Source organism: Conger conger, chromosome 15 (assembly GCF_963514075.1).
Source record: "Conger conger chromosome 15, fConCon1.1, whole genome shotgun sequence".
NCBI classification, from domain to species: domain Eukaryota; kingdom Metazoa; phylum Chordata; class Actinopteri; order Anguilliformes; family Congridae; genus Conger; species Conger conger.
The window spans coordinates 4,371,266-4,392,833 of record NC_083774.1 but is presented as its reverse complement, the minus strand read 5'-3'; the positions used below and the strand labels follow the sequence as shown (position 1 = coordinate 4,392,833).

The 21,568-nt window shown below is 48.7% G+C and overlaps 2 protein-coding genes across 2 annotated transcripts in view; both read left to right on the top strand.

The window, feature by feature from the left end:
• LOC133111062 (GTPase HRas-like) overlaps positions 1-9,846 on the top strand; it is a 20,443-nt gene extending 10,597 nt beyond the window's left edge. Inside the window, exons 2-6 of the mRNA XM_061221224.1 lie at positions 1,953-2,083; positions 3,933-4,127; positions 5,187-5,346; positions 7,491-7,615; positions 9,192-9,846. Coding sequence (XP_061077208.1) covers positions 1,974-2,083; positions 3,933-4,127; positions 5,187-5,346; positions 7,491-7,610 — 585 coding nt within the window. The 5' untranslated portion in view covers positions 1,953-1,973 and the 3' untranslated portion in view covers positions 7,611-7,615; positions 9,192-9,846. The remainder of the gene's footprint in view (positions 1-1,952; positions 2,084-3,932; positions 4,128-5,186; positions 5,347-7,490; positions 7,616-9,191) is intronic.
• Positions 9,847-15,913: 6,067 nt separating this feature from the next.
• zgc:123278 (uncharacterized protein LOC641569 homolog) lies at positions 15,914-21,568 on the top strand. The gene is made up of 4 exons (XM_061222501.1): positions 15,914-15,950; positions 16,442-16,605; positions 17,313-17,424; positions 21,313-21,568. The coding sequence occupies exons 1-4, from the start codon at positions 15,914-15,916 to the stop codon at positions 21,438-21,440; spliced, it is 441 nt and encodes a 146-aa protein (XP_061078485.1). The 3' UTR covers positions 21,441-21,568.

Sequence of the window (21,568 nt, the reverse complement as noted above, 5' to 3'; positions counted from 1 at the left end):
AGCAGCCTTCTCACTGGTGTGTTGATCTTTAGCCTTTTTTTTTAGTTTTATTAGTCGGCGAGACTGTAAACTGTCCTGTTACAGCCATGCGCATGTGGAAGGTCTTCACTTCTGCCTGTGTGGTGTAGTACTCTGGGTTAGGGAACTGGGCTGGTAACTCGAAGATTGCAGGTTTGATTCCCAGGTAGGGCCGTGATGCGTACCCTGTTACGTTGCCAAAATTGCTTCAGTATGATTATGGATACTGTGTTGATGCCTATTGATCCTGAAATCAATAATAAGCTGACCCACCCACATATATTGTCTATGTATGTGTGCAGGGTGCCTGGTTTTGACAAATTCTGTATCCGGCAACCCGACCACAAGACCTGAAAACAGATCTGAGAAACTGAGCAATATGTGGCAGTGTTGCATAGGAGCGGTGTCGGACTAGCGTCATTGCATGGGTAAATATGTTGCATCAGGATACGGGCCTAGTGCTCTGACGTATGGGCGTAGGACTGCTAGCCTTATGTGGGTAAATAGACCCAATGTGGTTTCATCAGGTGGCAGACAGACCGTGTCAGGAAAGGACGTCGACTGTTTCCTATTTACGCCAGGACAAAGGTTGAGTGCGATTACTGGAAAGATGCATCATCCTTCCAGAACCATCTGTCCCCCATCTTATCGCACTCCCATTCCCGTTGTGTCGGATCTTCTTCTTGTGTCCCTGTATGCTGTGGGCGTAACGTTTTTCCCCGAATTAACTGTTGATTTATCCAGTATGCACTGAAGAATCAGTATGGCATACAGTATGGCATGCAGTACACTTAGTGGTCTATCTACAATACATACCCCCCCCCCCCCGCACACTTCCAATAAAAAGTTTTATTGCTTTATTTCTGCTGTCTATCTGACATGTTTTACAGCATATGTGTTCTGTTTCTGTTCTATAACATTTTTTAAAATAAAAACAAGTCTCTGACAGCAAACCAGGCTTGTGAGATTTAGTGAACTTGTCTCGCTGGCATCTTTACAGAGCTCTCCTGAAAACCGACGGGGTGCCTCGTATGTGGCAGGATTTAAGATTTTAAAACAAATCTTGGTAATTAAATGTAAGCTTAACTCGTTCCCTCTGACACGAGAGGGGGTGTTTAGGAGAGGATGCCGCAGAGACACTCCCACACAGTGGCGACTTTTATCTCTCTCTCCTTTCTTCTCTGTTTCTGTGTCTCCTCGTCTCTCTGTCAGTCTGACTCTGCCGGTCCCGCCCTGTCTCCCTGTCTCCCTGTCTCCCTGTCCCCCTGTCCCCCTGTCCCCCTGTCCCCCTGTCCCCCTGTCCCCCTGTCTCCCTGTCTCCCTGTCTCTCTGTCCCTGTGTCTCTCTCTCTGGCTCTGTGTCTCTCTCTCTGGCTCTCTCTCTCTCTCCCTGTCTCTCTCACTGCCTGTCTCTCTCTCACTGTGACTGTCTCTCAGTCTCTCCAGTTTTCCATGTGAATTTTGAAATTGCGTGCGAGCTAACCTGAGTGGAAAGGCCTGAAATTTGAAAAGAAAAATGTTTTTACGCGTCAGCGAGGTGGATACGCTGGCGTATCAATAAGGAGAAGATGTGTTGAAGGGTGATGGATTTCTTGAGGATAGATTATTACGAGACAGGGACCAAAGACACCGGCTCCCTGCCCAGAAAGCCCACAAAAGCACTGCTGGCCCAGCTGGCACTCTGGAGATTGTGATCCAGCAGTTGGTTGACAGGAACACACTCTGATTCACATTTTCTTGTGCCCACTTTTCAGAAGTTTGCTTGACATTTATGATTTGGATTGAAAGTTAACCTCCCTCTCTCTCTCTCTCTCTCTCTCTCTCTCTCTCTCTCTCTCCCCCTCTCTCTCCCTCCCTCTCTCCCCCTCTCTCCCCCTCCCTCTCTCTCTCCCTCTCTCCCCCTCTCTCTCCCCCTCTCCCCCTCTCCCCCCACAGCGGCCGACGGGGGCTCAGACCATGACGGAGTACAAGCTGGTGGTGGTGGGGGCAGGAGGCGTGGGCAAGAGCGCTCTCACCATCCAGCTCATCCAGAACCACTTTGTGGATGAATACGACCCACCATCGAGGTAGGTATCGAGAGAGTGAGAGAGTGAGAGAGTGAGAGAGTGAGAGAGTGAGAGAGTATTACATGGCAAACCTCATGTCACCATTATAACGAGTACACATGCAGATGTTTGCTGTGACTTATTCAGTTCCATTTTGGGTTGGTCATCGTCTACCCTGCCTGGCAGAGCTCCTGTTAAGCGCGTTGCACGTCACACGTGTAGTCGGGGGCAGTCCCTCGCGTTGAGTGGGAATGTGTTAACGTGAAATCAAACCCAGCCCAGGTTTCGCGCACTTGAGCCGGACAGGCAATCTCGTGGGCATCCGATCGACCACTGAGGGGGGCGCTGCTTTGTCACCCGAGCTGACTAAAGCCCCCTCACCCCTGAGACTGTGTCACAAAGCAGTGTTACTGAGTGAGCTTGATAACTGCACAGGACCTCCTGACTCTGGACTCTGGACTGGAATAAGAGCTGTTCTCGGTGCAGTAATCCAGCCGAACTGGTGACCCTGCTTCATGGTACAGGGTGACACCAAAGCCTATTCAATGAATGAATCAGTCAATCAGTCAATCAGTCAGCCAGATTGTATTTATATAGTGCATTTTACATAGGATTAGTCACAGTATGCTTGACAGTATACCCTGGCCTAAATCCCTGTCGGGCAAGGAAGCCCGATTTAATTTATGCTTCATAAATAGATGCATGTTATTTAGCTGATGCATTTGTCCGAAGCAACTTACAGTTGTGGGTTACAACGGCTGTGCGGATCTTATCATGGCTACACTGGGGCTTGAACCACCGACCTTCCGGACCCCAGTCATGTACCTTGGCCTCTGCCCCAGATGTAACGTGGAGTACTATTGATGCGTGTTAAGCTCATGTTCACACTAAAACGTTTGGGCGCAAAGCCAGCGGGACTGGAAAAAAAACAAACGCATCAGTCCTTTCTCAGGCCACACTGTGTCCTGGTTTCCCGCTGATAACGCATCGGTGAGTGTGTTTACTGTGTTTCACGCTGATGGCACATCGGTGAGTGTGTTTACTGTGTTTCACGCTGATGGCACATCGGTGAGTGTGTTTACTGTGTTTCACGCTGATAGCGCATCGGTGAGTGTGTTTACTGTGTTTCACGCTGATAGCGCATCGGTGAGTGTGTTTACTGTGTTTACCGTGTCTGTAAATGTTTGTAAGTCTTGTCTGCATATTAATCCCCCCGTCTCTGCTCCTGTGGAGAGCCAGCCAAGTCTCACCGCTTGTGTGAATTATTTGTGGGCAGCGCTGCCGCTGAACACATTGAGTTTGTTTGATGCTGAGCTGCAGATCAGCAGTGCTGTTTATTAATTTAGTAATTTAGTGAAATTTTAAAAAAATGGGTGCTTGTGTGTGTCTTTGTGATGGACGGGAGTGTGTGATCGTTCAGGGGAGGTTTTCGGGAGCGGGGAGAGGGACGTCTCCATACAGGTGTTGTTGAAGGAGCTCCTACCTGGAGATGAGGGGGATTTCGGGGGGGGGGGGGGTTTGTCCATGTGGCTCTGTTGGAAATGGGGGAGGGCGGGGGTGTTATCCAGAGAAGATTTGGGCTGTGGGGGGGTTGTTTTTTTTTTTTTTTGGATGTTTAGTACTTTTTTTTGGTGGTGGTGTATCTGGAGAAGGGCAGGATTGTTTGTTTATTTTTTTGGGAGGCAGGGCCAGTGGAAGTCTATGTGCAGAACAGCGGGTTTGTGTTATTTTCAGGGGTTTTTGTGAGGCAGGGCATGTGGGGAGGAGCAGGTTTGTGTTATTTTGGGTTTGTTTTTTTTGTGAGGCAGGGGCGCGGTGTTTGTGTGGGTTTTTTGGGCGTGTGATGTTGACCTGGCCGGTTGTAAGGAAGTCCCGCCCCCTTGCAGGACTCGTACAGGAAGCAGGTGGTGATTGACGGGGAGACGTGTCTGCTGGACATCCTGGACACGGCAGGTCAGGAGGAGTACAGCGCCATGCGTGACCAGTACATGCGGACCGGAGAGGGCTTCCTCTGCGTGTTCGCCATCAACAACACAAAGTCCTTCGAAGACATTCACCAGTACAGGTGTGTGTGTGTGTGTGTGTATCCGTGGCTGTGTCCATCGGTTTCTGTCTCTCTGTCTGTGTCTCGGCTGCTCACCTTTGACCTGCAAACGGAATGAAGTCTGGTTGCTGTAAGTGGCGTATTGCGCTGCGTATAGATTGTATCTTCAGATACGGTAATATTTCCCCACACATATTATCTTTTTGGGGATAACCTAATAGAACAGGCCTGTACATCCATTAGCGTTCCTGGTGCCCTGTTTGCTCATATGCTCATATCGAATGGGCGGGCGGGGGGCGGGGGGGGGGTCGCTAGGGGGTTAGTGGGATCTGGGAGCCTTCCCCTCCTTTCCTCTGCAGATCACAGTGATGTAATGCTGGAGCATTTATCGTGGCTAAAGAGGATTACGGGGCGCCGCCAATGACATCGATCCCTGCTCGTTTTGGGATTCAGAGCGGGGGTGGTGGGGGGGGGGGGGCAGGGCAAGAGAAGCGGGTGGAATCGGGCTGACGTATACGGGCAGAATTGGAGGGGTCCGGAATTCTGACAATCTTGCCGATTTCTCAGATTGCTAGATTTTCTTCATTTAGATTTTCTTTTTCTTTTGCCTCCCAACAGATTACTTTCTTTCAAAATACACAGTATATATTTTTGCTTTTGGTTTTCGCTTTTGGTTTTTCTTGGAAGAATGTTTTCATACATATTCACATTCATAAATAAATAGGGCTTACTTTGTGTGTTGGCTGGCTGAACCTCCATCTATAGTCCTGGACGGTTTCACATAGCGCTTGTGAATGTCGTCCTCCATTTGGGTTATAGGGTTCTGACGTGAAGAGTAAATCAATGGGAAGTGCTTATTTGTTGCTGGTCACAATTATGTTGAGCGTTTTTGAATGTAGTGCATTATGACCTGTTTTTCAGTGATTTTATTTTGATATGGATTGAATGTAGCTGAACTAAACACCTATACGATACTGTGTGTGTGTGTGTGTATGTATATATACGTGTGTGTGTGTGTGTATATATACATGTGTACGTGTGTGTGTGTGTATATACGTGTGTGTGTGTACGTGTGCACAGGGAGCAGATCAAGCGGGTGAAGGACTCTGATGACGTCCCCATGGTGCTGGTGGGGAACAAGTGTGACCTCCCGGCTCGGACCGTGGAGACGCGGCAAGCCCAGGACCTCGCCCGGAGCTACGGCATCCCCTGCATCGAGACCTCGGCCAAGACCCGGCAGGTACGGCCGCTGACCCGCTAACACACTAAACCACTCGCCCGCTAACCCGCTAAACCACTCACCCGCTAAACCCGCTAAACCACTAACCCGCTAAACCGCTAAACCACTCACCCGCTAACCCACTAAACCACTCGCCCGCTAAACCACTCACCCGCTAAACCCACTAACCCGCTAAACCACTCACCCGCTAACCCACTAAACCACTCACCCACTCGCCCGCTAACCCACTCACCCGCTAACCCACTCGCCCGCTAACCCGCTAAACCACTCGCCCGCTAACCCGCTAAACCACTCGCCCGCTAACCCGCTAAACCACTCGCCCGCTAACCCGCTAAACCACTCACCCGCTAACCCGCTAAACCACTCGCCCTACGGCAGGCATTAAAGACCCGTTCCCACCAGGAACCGTAATGAAACCATGACGATGAACCCTAGTGCGGCTCTCGGGTCGTCTGAAGTCACGCGTGAAATGGCAGCCAAGACACGCCACCCCCCCCCCCCACCTGCTGTGAGAGAACCATCACCGCCCCTCTCCGATTGCCTTGGCGATCTCAGACCCCAACCCCCCACCACACACACACACACACACACACACACACACCCTACCCTTTCCCAGAATCCTCAAGAAAGGCTCCTCTGCCCAGATTACAGATTATGTAAAACAATTCTTTTTATACATTATGTAAATAAATAAATGAATGAATGAATGAATAAATAAATAAATACATTCAAATTAATCCCTGTCAGATTCACGACTCCATTTTGACTCCGGTGCCCTCGAACCTGTGACCGCTCCCTCGGTATGCTGCAGTGTTTTATAACCGAGCGGTGACTCACCGCTGGGACAGTCAGCAGGTTATCTCCCAGTGAACCCCCAGGGGCTGTGCTGCGGGGGCATTTAGCACATGTTTTTGCCCCAGCAGGGGCACTACAACTGTCCTCCACTCCAAACACAATGTTACGTAAATCCAGAATTAAGACGGGATTAATGCATTTCAGTTCGCTATTTGAGAAGAAACGGTGATTCTGTGATTCTCGGCCAAGGAAGAGGTTCTCAATGCTTCGTGTCGCACACGTCAGTTGCCATGGTGATGTATCCTTGGAATTTAGATGCTGATTGAGGTTTTGTTGAGGAGTGGGGGGGGGGAAAGGAAAAAGGATTATTTTGACATTTTTAGTTGCAGTTTATAAATTACCGTCGATCTTTCCACGTAAAGAATTTAATTTAGAAATGCTCCTCCTTGATGTTACTTTCTAAAGTATTCTGTTTCTACAGTAAAAGGGATAAAAGAATATCCACAATAGCGTTGCATAAAAGTGTGTACGAGGAATTGGACACTGTCAGACCGTATATGAGAACAATGTGACTGGGAATTGTGACATCACAAAGCCCCCTTTTCACAACATTCACTTTCATGCGGGTGTCCAAATTCCAACTCTTCTGCATGATGTCGTGCCCTGAACAATTCCCACAATGCAGTGGAAAATGTTGTATACAAGACCGGGTACGGTTAGCAGTAACTTTCCTTCACATAAAGGTTTCAGCGGTACACCGAAAAACACAATAAAAAGTCAATAGTGACTCAAAAGGATGATTCATTGCTGCTCCTTATAGAGTCCTATTGGCTAATCGTTGAATTTGGGAGAGGCTGTCATGTCATTTGTGATGTCACCGAGACCACTCCACTTAAATCCATTTCAGGCCGGTATGGTCCAATGATGACCTAGCAATGACTTCATCACTGTTTATCGTAATTCAATCTGACCTTTATTCCTTCTTAAATGGGAGTTAAGTATCAAAAATTTGGGATAAAGGACATCTGTGGTCCGCAAGCCATGGGTACTGACGTAATCACTTTTTTATTTCGGCAATCGCTGGTTTGCTTGAGGCGGTCGCTCCTGAAGTTCTGACTCTGGCTCGGTGGAAAGTGCTCGCAGACGGGGTGACCCGGTGTGTCCGACCGCGTTGGCAGAACAAACAGCGGTGTTAAAAAAGGCTGGTGATGAGGTCGCGCGCCATCCTAACCGGTGGTTTTGGGGGTTTTCCGTCACGCTGCGTATTTTAAACTGTGGTTACCCGACATGGCAGGAACAGTAATGCTGGGTTTGTGCGGGGGTTTTTTTTTTTTTTTTTTTTTTTTTAGGGCGTTGAGGATGCGTTCTACACCCTGGTGCGTGAGATCCGGCAGCACAAGCTGAGGAAGCTGAACCCGCCGGACGACAGCGGGCAGGACTGCCTGCGGTGCCGCTGCGTGGTGTCGTGACCCAGGTGAGCGCCCCTCTCATCCTCACATTCGTGCCTTTTGGCAGACGCTCTTATCCAGAGCCACGTACAGTTGATTAGACTAAGCAATGCAGGGTTAAGGGTCCAACGGCTGTGCGGATCTTATTGGGCGGCCTGTAGCGTAGTGGTTAAGGTAAATGACTGGCATACACAAGGTCGGTGGTTCTAATCCCGCTGTAGCCACAATAAAATCTGCACAGCCGTTGGGCCCTTGAGCAAGGCCCTTAACCCTGCATTGCTCCAGGGGAGTATTGTCTCCTGCTAAGTCGAATCAACTGTACGTCGCTCTGGATAAGAGCGTCTACCAAATGCCAATAATGTAATAATGTAATATTGTGGTGTCACCGGGGATCGAACCACCGACCTTGCGGGTCCCAGTCATGCACCTTAACCACTACGCTACAGGCTGCCTTCTCTCACACAAAATGGATGCCACCGGTTGGGCCTCACTAAGCTACAATCGTTCATATTTCTCAGGATGAGCAGTGCGCTAGCACATCGCTGACTGTAGTGCGCTAGCACATCGCTAACTGTAGTGCGCTAGCACGTCGCTAACTGTAGTGCGCTAGCACGTCGCTGACTGTAGTGCGCTAGCACGTCGCTGACTGTAGTGCGCTAGCACATCGCTGACTGTAGTGCGCTAGCACATCGCTGACTGTAGTGCGCTAGCACATCGCTGACTGTAGTGCGCTAGCACATCGCTAACTGTAGTGCGCTAGCACATCGCTGACTGTAGTGCGCTAGCGCATCGCTAACTGTAGTGCGCTAGCACATTGCTGACTGTAGTGCGCTAGCGCATCGCTAACTGTAGTGCGCTAGCACATCGCTGACTGTAGTGCGCTAGCACGTCGCTAACTGTAGTGCGCTAGCACATCGCTGACTGTAGTGCGCTAGCACATCGCTAACTGTAGTGCGCTAGCACATCGCTGACTGTAGTGCGCTAGCACATCGCTGACTGTAGTGCGCTAGCACATCGCTAACTGCATCCATTCGCTAAGCTAAGATTTACCTACTAATCAGGGTGAGCAGTGTGCTAGCACATCGCTAACTGCACCATTCGCTAAGCTAAGATTTACCTACTAATCAGGGTGAGCAGTGTGCTAGCACATCGCTAACTGCATCCATTCGCTAAGCTAAGATTTATCTATTAATCAGGGTGAGCAGTGTGCTAGCACATTGCTAACGGCATCCATTTGCTAAGATGAGGTTTAACCTGTGATCAGGGTGAGCAGTGCACAGCCTCCAGTCTCGGCCTCCGCCTTCACCCTCCGGCTGTTTGTGATGGTGTACTTTTGCCCCGGAAATGATGATGATGCAGACTGGTGACGATGCAGATTTGTATTAAGGATCAAAGATGCAAGCAGCCACCAGCACTCCTCATGTCCCGCCGAGTCGCCATCTTTAAAAATGACCATCACCTGTCATTACTTCATGCGTCTCTCCTCGCATATGTTAACGAGATCTCTCTCTCTCTCTCTCTCTCTCTCTCTCTCTCTCTCCCCCTCCCCATCTCTCTCTTTCTCCCCCCCCCCTCTCTCTCTCTCTCCTCTCTCCTCTCTAGCTCTCAGACCAGGGGCCAGGGCAGTCTTACGGAGCCGTGCGGCAGAATGGACCAGACGGGGGAGGGAGGGGGGAGGGGGGACTGCGAACAACAACAACAACAACAACAACAACAGAAGAAGAAGGACAAAATAAATCAGCAAGGCCTCAGATCCACCCTGAGACATTGGAGGGAGGCTTCCTTGCTTGTGTGAAGATGCCCCCAGTTGAAGTCCATCTGCCAGATGCACACTACTAATGACTTTTATGAAAAAAAAAAAAAAAAAAAAAGACAAAAAAAAAAAAACTCTTCCCCTTCCTGTGTGCTAACACTGGACTATTATTATTATTATTATTATTATTATCATTATGAATCTTAACCTAAGTTATTGTTTTACGGTCTTCACACTGGTCTTATATGGACAGTGCCACCCGGTGGTCATCCTCCTCACTACGCCCTCGCTGACGGCTCCATAACCAAGAGACTGGACAACAGCAGCAGTGAGGCCCCGCCTCACCCCTCCGAAAAGAGGCTTTGGCCTCCCCTCCCCTCTCCCTCCCTCACTCTGGCGGTGCCCTGAGGGGAACAGCGCTGTAATATTTTCATGTCGCACAAAATAAGCCAGAGCAGTTTTGTGATTTGGTGTTTCTTAATTATAATTTTTTGTTAAATCATACTTTTACGGATGATTGCTTGTTTCAGAACAGCGGAAAAGGAAATCGCGCCGCTTCAAGTTGCAGGTGGTAGCTGGTTGCAGTTTGGATCTGGTTTCTCGGTGGAAGTGACTGACAGATGTTGGCAGGGCAACGAGCTTATCTCACCCAATGAGCACAGGGCTGTTCCCAAACGTGTGGAAGGATTTCCTCTGTCATTAACGGTTATTTCGGTAATGGATATTGCTGCCCTGCTGGAAAAAAAACAAAAAAAACGCTCAAGCTAGGTTTTGAAACGGCTTGTAGCCGGTTGACCCGTACAGACAAGATCCTTACTCAACATAGTTATTCTTGCTTCATTTCTGTGGATCCACGTGTATGTTGGGTCAAATCCCAACGTGCAGGAAGGCAGGTTCTCATGGCATAGCTCCGTTCCTCCCCCCTCTGTCCGCTGTATGGCGTTATTTATTGGGTTGTGGTGTGCTGAGAGTGTTTGCTTTCTTTCTTTAGACTTTCATAGAAAGCGTTTCTCGGTTTCATTCCTTCCTGGCTGTACTCGGCGCGGAAACGTAACCAATTTTATTTTTCATCCGCATGTCTTGGGGGTGTTGGTGATCCCTTTCCTGCCTTTGTTGCTTAGTTTAGCATGTACTTTACGCGTTGGGGGGGTTGGGGTTGGGGGGGGGGGGGGGGGGGGTTCATTGCTTCTTCGGTCTCAAGTGTCCCCGTCCCAGGAATTCATCTCAGTCCTCTCCGTCTCTCGATCGATCCAAATCCTCGTCCTTTCAACTGCCAGGAAAAAAATCATCTTAAAGGAATTTAAAACATCCAAGCAACCGTGCTGATCCGGGAGGTGGGATAGTTAATTTTACGATGATGTACTGTTTAGGTTAAAATGTATAACGCTAATCGCTTACCTGACTCAACACAATGACCTAACAGGTTTTCTGACAGTTGTTCACTGGCGCTTGCTGCTGCATAGATCGCCTTATCGCTCAGCGACATTCTTTAGCCTTGTATATTAGCAACGTGCAACTGAGCTAAACTCATCTACTCTACACAAATTCTTCTTTTCTTTTCTTTTTTTTCTTCAAATGGTGTGGAGCAAACATGCTTGTGTGGATTACAAATTTAAGCTGAAGTAATACTTAATATGTCCATTTTAATAATGAAAAAGTTTAAATCATCATACCGTAGCTTTTTCGTTTTCTTTTCCTTTTCTTTTTCTTTTTTTTCAGCCAACAACTAGTGAAACATCAAAGCCAAACGGAGTTTGTGCCTACGCGTGTGCGTGTGTGTATGTTTGCGTGTGTGTATGTTTGTGTGTGCCTGAATGCGTGTCTGGCTTTCATTCTGAGCAAAGATGGAAAAGAAAAAAAAATTAATTCAGTGTTCAGTTGTAGTTTATTTAAATTTGCATTCTCAGCAGTAGCTATCAGTTGTCAGAATGTAGGCTTAGTGTACGTGTTTTAGAGATTTAGAGATATTTTAATTGAGGTTGGTCATGAGTGTGCTGTGTGCGAAGGAGCCTTTCACCTTTAATGCGTTTTTATTATTTTCTTTAAAAAGGTACCATCCACTTTTGAGTCATTATCTCTGCCAAGCATGTGACCTAATAGATGTGTAACATTCTTTCGATGCAAAACCAAGATTAAACGGACTGTTGTTTACTTTTTGAACATGGCAATGTGACCTTATTCATGCAACACATTTCTTGCTGCGAGGACATACACTTATACCCACATTTGTTTTTGTGTGTGTGTGTGTGTGTGTTCTTTGGACGATCCAGGTTATAAAAATGGTAAACACTCTTAATGCCTCATAACTTTATATTCCTTCTACAGCATTACCTGTAACTAGGATGGGCTGGGCTCCATATCTCTCCTACCATGCCCTCCCTCAAGAAAGAAGAAAAATAATCCCACCTTCTTAATTAAAGGTACAATAGGTAATTTCCGGACTTCTAACGGCCAAGAGCGGAATTGCAGCAACAAACACGCTCAAACCACAACACTGCTTACCCCTCCCCCTTCTCTGTGAACGCGCTGACACTGAAACGCCATTGGCTGTGGCAATCGGAACCAGTTTTCAACCGACGAGCTTGAATTATTGTACAGTTATACAATGTTTTGGTACGGAGTGCCGGCCCGTCAACTGCATATTTTGAAACCCGAATTTAAGGACTATAAACCCAGGCAGAAGGTGAGAACTTGTCGGTGAGCCTTTTTCATTGATTGGAAGGGATTTATGGTCTTGTAACAATGTTTTAACACAAAAATCTTACCTATTGTACCTTTAAGCCCTGTTGACTGCCCATTGCTCAGTATATTCAGCCTCAGTTGTGCTATTGACAGGCAGCTCACAACCCACCTGACTGTGTGAGGCTCAGTCATTGGCTGGCACACCACCTTCCACACCTTAATCTGCAGCTTCAGACCCCATTACCCCTCCCTACCCCACAAACCGAATGGCCCCTCCCTACCCCACTGACCGAATGGCCCCTTTTGTAAATAGTTGGCATTTATGTAGCGCCTTTATCCAAAGCGCTGTACAATTGATGCTTCACATTCACCCATTCAAAAACACACACTCGCACACACCAACAGTGATCGCAATGCAAGGCACCAACCAGCTCATCATGAGCATTTGGGGGTTAGGTGTCTTGCTCGGGGACACTTCGACACAGCCACGGCGGGATCGAACCGGCAGCCCTCCGACTCCCAGACAACTGCTCTTCCCTCCTGTGCCAATGTCGCCCCCTTCTTTCGATTTTACATTTGCAGGGACCTGGCCCCAGGGAATGCCCTCTGGGGCCCACTCCCGTGAACAGGGCCCAATGGCATCAGTGCAGTGTTTGGGAGTTTGTGAACCACCGAAAAGCCCGAGGTACTTTCCCCTCCCTCACTGACGCCAGGTCGGCCAGCGGGGTCAGCTCAACCGACCGCAGGGTCTGTGTACGTGCTTCTCACCGGGGGGGAAGGGAAGTACCTGGGACCACATAGACACGGAAAAAGGGGAACAAGGAGCAAAATCAAATAGTTTTTATCTGGATGGGCCTTTTTACAGAAAACCCACCAACTACATATTGCAGAGAAAGATGTGTTTTGCAATGGGGGAAAAACTGGTATTTCAAGTGTCTTGTTTTCTCTTGACATAGTCTGCAAAATGGCAGACTGGTCCGTTTCTGCGGTAGAGGAGTGTTTGGCCCGGTTTCATTGGAATTTGACCAGGGCGCAGAGGTTAACACCCCGACTCGAAAAGTAGCGTAGGTCTTTAATGACTCCTCTCAGGACCTTGGTTTAACATCTCGTCGAAAAAGATGTCTTCTACAGCTCGGATGCCAAAGTTCAATTCCCGGGGGCCCCTGGTGTCTGCAGTTTATTGCGGTTTCCTTTCAAACCCTGCCAATTATGCCCTTGACAACAAATTTTGTGTATTATTTCGCCGTCAGTGGGTTAAAATGAACCGCGAGTGTGGAGAACACCCTGAAAACCAGCAGCCGCTGTGGCCCGCCAGGACTGGAGTTTGGTGCCCGTCATCTGCACTCGTGGGGAAAAAAGGGTTCTTTGGAACCCTTTGAATTTCATTATGGAACCTTCAGTGATAGCTGTGAAGCGTGAAAGCTCTCAGAGGAGAACCCTTGAACTAGATGGGGTTCTTCTGTGGAAGAACACAAAGGCGTAGACTATTACATTTTTAAATGCAAGTTAAAATTGTGGTCATGTACATGAACACTGAAACCTCAGAAAAAGCTGAAATGTATTTTTTTCACGTTTGACAAGCATACCAAAAAAAAAAAGAAGAATATTGCATAGCGATATCCTATATCCTACACATCAATAAGTTATGAAGAGTTCCGAATTGACGAGCATCACTGACAAATATCTACGTAGAAGTTTGATTTATTATATTGCTAGTTGCAAAGCCTGCACTGCCACCTACTGTTCGGAGGAACCTCGCAATAAATGTTATCGGCGCAATTTCCCCCTCTGTGTTTACTTCTAATTGTGAGAGCGGGCAAACCATTTAACACGACCAAAGATCAGCCAGCAGGTGACTGTCACGCTGAGAGATTGAGGATTGGCTAGGCTGGAGTGGAGGGGGGTGAACGTTCAGCTCCTGACAGCGGTTAGGATATTCTCAATTTCTTGGTTCGATATCGCCGCGGTTTGTCCAGGGTCTCGCCATGGCCAGTTTAAATATTGGTGCCCTTAAGAAAATGTTGCCCAAGGTAAGTGCGGTTCCCTAAAACTGTGTAACAAACCGTAGGCTCATTATAAACGCTTTAGCCAGCACGATGTTTATTCACCTAATTGCATAGGCTGTCCGGATGTTCTTTCTATTTTTGATGTGAAATAAATAGGCTGCGTGCAAATAAATAAGAATGTCACTTGGGAAGTGACATACAGTCGACGAGTAGAATCATTAGGCGTTTTTTAACGAAACAAACCGATATCAAACTGCTTCATCAAACTTTTTTGTTTGTTTTATTTTTTACATTTACTTTTGCACTACTGGCAAGTCCGAAGATTATTAAATGGTTAAAATAAATAAACAATTTCAAAAATCCAGACGATCCATGTGTTCGTTGATTCTGCATCGTTCTGCCATAGATTTTAATATGAATATCCGTGGATCAAAGTTCACTTTTATGGCTTCATTTGTAGCCTACATTATAAATCCAGTGTGCCTAGAATAGAGATACATGTAGGTTACTATGCTAACTCGGATATGACCCCCCCCCCCCCAACGCGAGCATATATTGTTCACAGGGCTATTTAGTGCTGGAATAGAGCATGTAGGTCCATTGCAAACTACACGTTTTTAAAAATCTTAAATAGCCTTTACGCTTATAAGCCTAAAGCTTAATCGTAAATCGAATTGCGCAACGCACAAATACGCCTAATAAAAACAAAACAGTCTATCTACTAATTTAACAATCCGAATTAAGTTTAATAGGCGGCACGGATGGTGGGTAGCACTGCCGCCTCACAGCAAGGAGGTTCTGGGTTCGAATCCCGGTCGGCCGGGGCCTCTCTGTGTGGAGTTTGCATGTTCTTCCCGTGTTCGTGTGGGTTTCCTCCGGGTACTCCGGTGTCCTCCCACTGTCCAAAGACATGTTGGGCTGATTGCAGAATCTAGATTGCCCGCAGGTGTGAATGGTGTGTGTGCCCTGCGATGGACTGGCGACCTGTCCAGGGTGTATTCCTGCCTTTCGCCCAATGTATGATGGGATAGGCTCCAGCCCCCCTGCGACCCTGTTCAGGATAAGCGGGTTAGGATTATGAATTAATTAATTAAGTTTCATGCAATGGGAACAAGATCTGCCCTATTTAGGTGGCATTTATTTAACTAATTCTTAAAACAAAAAAATAAATAAACCATTTATCTGTTTAAATGCATCGCCAGATGACATAGGAGTAATATTATCCTCGGTGCAGGGGACTATGATCTTACCGCACCTGCGAGAAGTGTGGTATCGGCTGCGTTCTGCATTACAAAGCGAAAGGTACTGTTCAATGTTCGGGTGCTGAAAAGAAGATCGTTTGAATCACGAGTGTCGATTAAGTTATCTTGCACTGCAGCATTGTGGGACGTAGTGGAATCTGCATATTGACCCTTTGTTGGAGCAAAAACACGGGTATTAATCATGCAGCTGTAGCAGCCTATGTTAAAAATGGCGATTTGTAGGCAATAGCACCTTTAATTCAATACAGATAATATACCCACTGAACAGATAACATACTGTGGCGTGTCATAACGTCTACTCGGTTTGCGTAATGGTATTCTGTATACTGAGTAAATCAACGTCTTTACTTCGGCTTTGAAAATACTGCCTATTTTTCCTGCAGCGGTACAATCATAGGGATTTGATTGCACATGAACTCTTCAATGTCATCTCTCACTTCAAGCACCTTCAGCCGGTGATGGGAACTTATGGTAAGAAAATAGTCACTTCAAAGTTACCTTAAACCTTATTTTAAAGTATTAAAAATGACCGTTTACTTTACTTAACCTGAATTATTTAGCAGGGCACAACCTATTTGCTGTTTTCTTCCAGTCTTCAATGATGGTGTCACCCAACACTTGATGAGTCTGATGGGAACTGTTCCAGCGTGTTTCATAGGTAAACATCAACTTGTGCTTCCTGTTACAGTGCAGATAATGGAGAGAATTTGGACCTCTCTTCATGGTAACTGAGTTTTTACCACTGCCTCTGATGCTGATATATCTGACTGAATATAGGATATTGTGTAGAGCGGCCTGTAGTGTAGTGGTTAAGGTGGTTAACATGACTGGGACCCGCAAGGTCGGTGGTTCGATCCCCGGTGTAGCCACAATAAGATCTGCACAGCCGTTGGGCCCTTGAGCAAGGCCCTTAACCCTGCATTGCTCCAGGGGAGGATTGTCTCCTGCTTAGTCTAATTAACTGTACGTCGCTCTGGATAAGAGCGTCTGCCAAATCCCATTAATGTAATGTACTGTAATGTGTGAAGGACAGGTGGACATTGCCATCCTTTCACTTGCTGAACTCACTTAAAGTAGTGTGTAAGAGGACAAGAGTGTGCTGAGGATTAAATCATAAAATTGCGGCCAAAATTGTGTCTTTCTCCTCAGGCAAGGAGTACAACATTCCGGTGTGTTTGTGGCTCTTGGACAGCTATCCCAAAGACCCTCCTGTCTGCTTTGTGAAGCCCCCCAAGGAAATGATGATCGTGAGGGGCCAATACACTGATGCCAATGGGCAGATTGACCTCCCTTACCTGCAGGAGTGGACCTATGTGAGTGTGTTCATTCATAAACAATTTTTAATACCCTTAAAATGTTTCCCTCATCTTTTATTATAAAACTGCGTTTTCACAATGAGGCAGCTACTGTATGCGCTTAGTGCTTAGTTATTTGTATGAGAACAGATTTTGTATTTTTTGGAAATTGTTTTTTTTATTCATTTCTGCCTTTAAGGTATAATAGGTCATTTCAGACTACTAACAGTCAAGAGAGGAATTGCAGCAACAAACACACTCAGACCACAACACTGTTTATCCCACCCCTTCTCTGTGAATGCGCTGACATTGAAACGCCATTGGCTGTGGCAATTAGAACCAATTTTCAACCAATAAGCTTGAATTATTGTACAGCTATACAATGTTTTGGTACAGAGTGCCGGCCCATCAGCTGCATATTTTTAAACTCGAATTTAAGGACGATTAGCACAGGCAGAAGGTGAGTCAACATGTCAGCAAGCCCTTTTCAATGATAGGAAGGGATTTACAATGGTCTTGTAACAATGTTTTAACACAAAAATCTTACCTATTGTACCTTTAATGATTCTCTTCCTGACGCCAACAGTTGGTTGAAAACGATCACAATTTTAACATTGCTTTATCATCTTTTGTCTTGTTTTTTTTGCTAGCTTTTTTGTTTTGTTTATTTGTTGGGTTTTTTACTTATTTGTTGTGTTTTTGGGGGGCGTTTTGCACCTCCACAGCCCCAGTCGGACCTGCTCGGACTCATCCAGGTTTTGACAGTGGTGTTTGGGGAGGAACCCCCCGTTTGTGTTCGCCCACCAAACGCCAATCCTGACTTTGTCCAGGGGGACTGTAAGTACCCATCCATCCATCCATCCATCATCACCCGCTTATCCGGAGTCGGGTCGCGGGGGCAGTAGGCAAAGCCGGGTATTCTAGGCGTCCCTCTCCCCAGCAACGCATTCTAGCTCCTCCTGGGGGATCCCGAGGCGTTCCCTGGCCAGGAGAGATATATAATCTCTCCAGCGGGCTCTGGGTCTCCCTCGGGGTCTCCGCCCAGTTGGACGAGCCCCGAAAACTTCCAAAGGGAGGCGCCCGGGAGGCATCCTGATCAGATGCCCGAACCACCTCAATTGACTCCTTTCGACGCGAAGGAGCAGCGACTCTACTCCGAGCTCCCTCCGGATGTCCGAGCTCCTCACCCTATCTCTAAGGCTGAGCCCGGCCACCCTACGGAGGAAGCTCATTTCGGCCGCTTGTATACGCGATCTCGTTCTTTCGGTCACTACCCAAAGCTCGTGACCATAGGTGAGGGTTGGGACGTAGATCGACCAGTAAATCGAGAGCTTCGCCTTCCGGCTCAGCTCCTTCTTCACCACAACGGTCCAGTGCAACGCCCGCATTACTGCTGACGCTGCACCGATCCGCCTGTCGATCTCACGCTCCCTTCTACCCTCACTCGTGAACAAGACCCCGAGATACTTGAACTCCTTCACTTGGGGCAAAGACTCGTTCCCAACCCGGAGGGAGCAATCCACCGTTTTCCGGCAGAGAACCATGGCCTCGGACTTGGAGGTGCTGACTCTCATCCCGGCCGCTTCACACTCGGCTGCAAACGGCTCCAGTGCGTGCTGAAGGTCACGGTCCGATGAAGCCAGCAGAACCACATCATCCGCAAAAAGCAGAGATGCGATTCTGAGGTCACCAAACCGGACACTCTCCTCACCTGCGCCTTGAGATCCTGTCCATGAATACCACAAACAGGACCGGTGACAAGGGGCAACCTTGGCGGAGTCCAACACCCACCGGAAACGTGCTTGACTTTGTGCCGAGAACGCGGACACAGCTCTCACTTTGGTTATACAGGGACCTGATGGCTCGTAACAACGGCCCCGGTACCCCATACTCCCGCAGTACACCCCACAGGGATCCCCGGGGGACACGGTCGAAAGCCTTCTCCAAGTCCACAAAGCACATGTGGACTGGATGGGCAAACTCCCATGACCCCGCCAGCAACCCTGCCAAGGTAAAGAGCTGGTCCACTGTTCCACGGCCAGGACGGAAGCCACATTGCTCCTCCTGAATCCGAGGTTCGACCGTCGGTCGGAGCCTCCTTTTCAGTACCCTAGAGTAAGCTTTCCCAGGGAGGCTGAGGAGTGTGATACCCCGGTAATTGGAGCACACCCTCCGGTCCCCCTTCTTGAAAATGGGGACCACCACCCCGGTCTGCCACTCTACAGGTATTGTCCCCGATCTCCACGCGACACTGAAGAGGCGTGTCAGCCAAGACAGCCCAACAATGTCCAGAGCCTTCAGCATCTCAGGGCGAATCTCATCTACACCCGGCGACTTGCCACTGAGGAGCTTTTTGACTACCTCAGCAACTTCCGCCAGGGATATAGGTGCAGATTCCCCCGAGTCTTCAGGCTCTGCCTCTTCCACAGAGGACGTGTTGTTCGGGTTCAGGAGCTCCTCGAAGTGCTCTTTCCACCGCCCGACAATATCCCCAGTCCGGGTCAGCAGTTCTCCTCCCCTGCTGAAAACAGCCTGAGACAAGCCCTGCTTTCCCTTTCTGAGTCGTCGGATGGTTTGCCAGAACTTCCTCGAGGCCAACCGAAAGTCCTTCTCCATAGCCTCCCCGAACTCCTCCCATACCCGGGTTTTTGCTTCAGCGACTGCCGAAGCTGCAGCCCATCTGGCCACCCGGTACCTGTCTGCTGCTTCAGGGGACCCCCGGGCCAGCCAAGCCCGAAAGGCCTCCTTCTTCAGCTTGACGGCCTCCCTCACCGCTGGTGTCCACCAGCGGGTTCTTGGGTTGATGCCCCGACAGGCACTGATGACCTTCTGGCCACAGCTCCTGCTTGCCGCCTCTGCAATGGAGGCTTTGAACATGGCCCACTCGGACTCCATGTCCCCAGCTTCCCCCGGGATGCGTGAGAAGTTCTTCCGGAGGTGGGAGTTGAAGACCTCGCGAACAGGGGCCTCCGCCAGACGTTCCCAGTTCACCCTCACTACACGTTTGAGTTTACCGGGTCTGTCAGGCAGCCTCCCCGGCCACTTGATCCAACTCACCACCAGGTGGTGATCAGTTGACAGCTCTGCTCCTCTCTTCACCCGAGTGTCCAAGACATACGGCCGCAGGTCTGATGATACGACCACAAAGTCAATCATCGATCTTTGGCCTAAGGTGCTCTGGTACCAAGTACACTTATGAGCTACCCTATGCTCGAACATGGTGTTTGTTATCGACAATCCATGACCAGCACAGAAGTCCAATAACAAAACACCGCTTGGGTTCAGATCAGGCAGGCCGTTCCTCCCAATCACCCCCCTCCAGGTTTCTCCGTCATTGCCCACGTGAGCGTTGAAGTCGCCCAGCAGAACTATGGAGTCTCCGGGTGGCACCCTTTCCAGGATGCCACCCAGTGACTCCAAGAAGGCCGGATACTCTGAGCTGCCATTTGGTGCATACGCACAAATGACAGTCAGAGCCTTCCTCCCAGCGACACGTAGTCGCAGAGAGGCGACCCTCTCGTTCCCCGGGTGGAACTCCAACACAGTGGCGCTCAGCCGGTGGCTTGTGAGTATCCCCACACCCGCCCGGCGCCTCTCGCCTTGAGCATCTCCAGAAAAGAACAGAGTCCAGCCCCTCTCCAGGAGTTTGGTTCCGGAACCAGTACTGTGCGTGGAGGTGAGCCCAACTATATCTAGTTGGTACCGCTCCGCCTCCCGCACTAGCTCCGGTTCCTTCTCCACCAGAGAGGTGACGTTCCACGTCCCCAGAACCAGTCTGCGACGCCGAGGATCAGCACGCCCGGATCCCCGCCTTTGCCTACTGCCCGTTGGGCAAAGCACCCGACTCCGATGCCGACCCCTGCAGGTGGTGAGCCCACAGGGCGGCGACCCCACGTGACCAGTTCGGGCTGTGCCCGGCCGGGCCCTATGGGATAAGGCCCGGCCACCAGACGCTCGCCGACGAGCTCCCCTCCCGGGTCTGGCTCCAGCAGGGGGCCCCGGTTTCCCTTTTCCGGGCGAGGTAACTGGGTCTTTGTGTGGCCGTGTCATGGGAGTCTTTGAATCGCTCTTAGTCCGGCCCCTCCCCCGGGACCAATTTGCCTTGGGAGACCCTACTGGGGGCTAACAGTGCCCCTGACAACCTAGCTCCCAGGATCACCGGGACACACAAACCCCTCCACCACGTTAAGGTGGCGATTCCTCGGAGGGGCCCGAGGAATCCCCATTCATCAGGAATTCACAGAACTATGGTGTCTGAACCATGCCTTAATGTTGGAGGACATTTTAGTTTTTTGTTGTTTTGTTGGTGTGTGTGGTGGGTACATTTGTGATGACAGTTCATTACAAATAGTAATGAACTGTTTAAAAACTTGAATCATTAAAGTTTTTTTGATTGCCTGTTTATTTCATTAATATTAATATGCCATATTTTGGTGCTCTAGAATATTACACTGAAGCAATGCAGAGTCATGACAGCATCTCTGCAGAGTACCCAAGTCCTTTATAAAAAAATCATGCATTAATAAGTACATTATGTTATACATTCAAATGCTACAAAATATACCGATAATCATTGTCAGTTCAGCTACTCAGTCTAATTCATAGGCTGCTCTTCTACAGCTGAATGTGCCATTTTCCCTTGTATTGTTAGATTTAGGCAAAGCAGTAAAACCATGTTCATGCTGCCATACTCCTGCATTCATTTTGCTTTTGCATTTTTTCAAGGGGACTTTCACCTTCCAAAACCCGCGTCGTGGCAGACGACTGAAGTCGTTTCACCTCCCGACAAGGAAACACATTTCACTTTGGCAAGGGAGGATGGAGTGCTGATTCCCTCTGAAACTGAGTGTTAGCGGCAGTGGTGTCGTATTCAGGACTGTTTATTGCCCCACACGAGGAGACACAGCAGCCCTTCCTCTCAGGAGGAAGGCAGAAGGCAGTGCTGAAAGTGAGAGGCCCTGCTTTCTGTGGGAGGCCATAC

Coding starts and splice junctions, on each gene's coding strand:
- zgc:123278 (XM_061222501.1), top strand. CDS start 15,914: ATGAGTCTGATGGGAACTGTTCCAGCGTGTTTCATAG. Junction 16,606..17,312: donor ACCTGCAGGAGTGGACCTAT/GTGAGTGTGTTC, acceptor GCACCTCCACAG/CCCCAGTCGGACCTGCTCGG. Junction 17,425..21,312: donor TGACTTTGTCCAGGGGGACT/GTAAGTACCCAT, acceptor CATTTTTTCAAG/GGGACTTTCACCTTCCAAAA.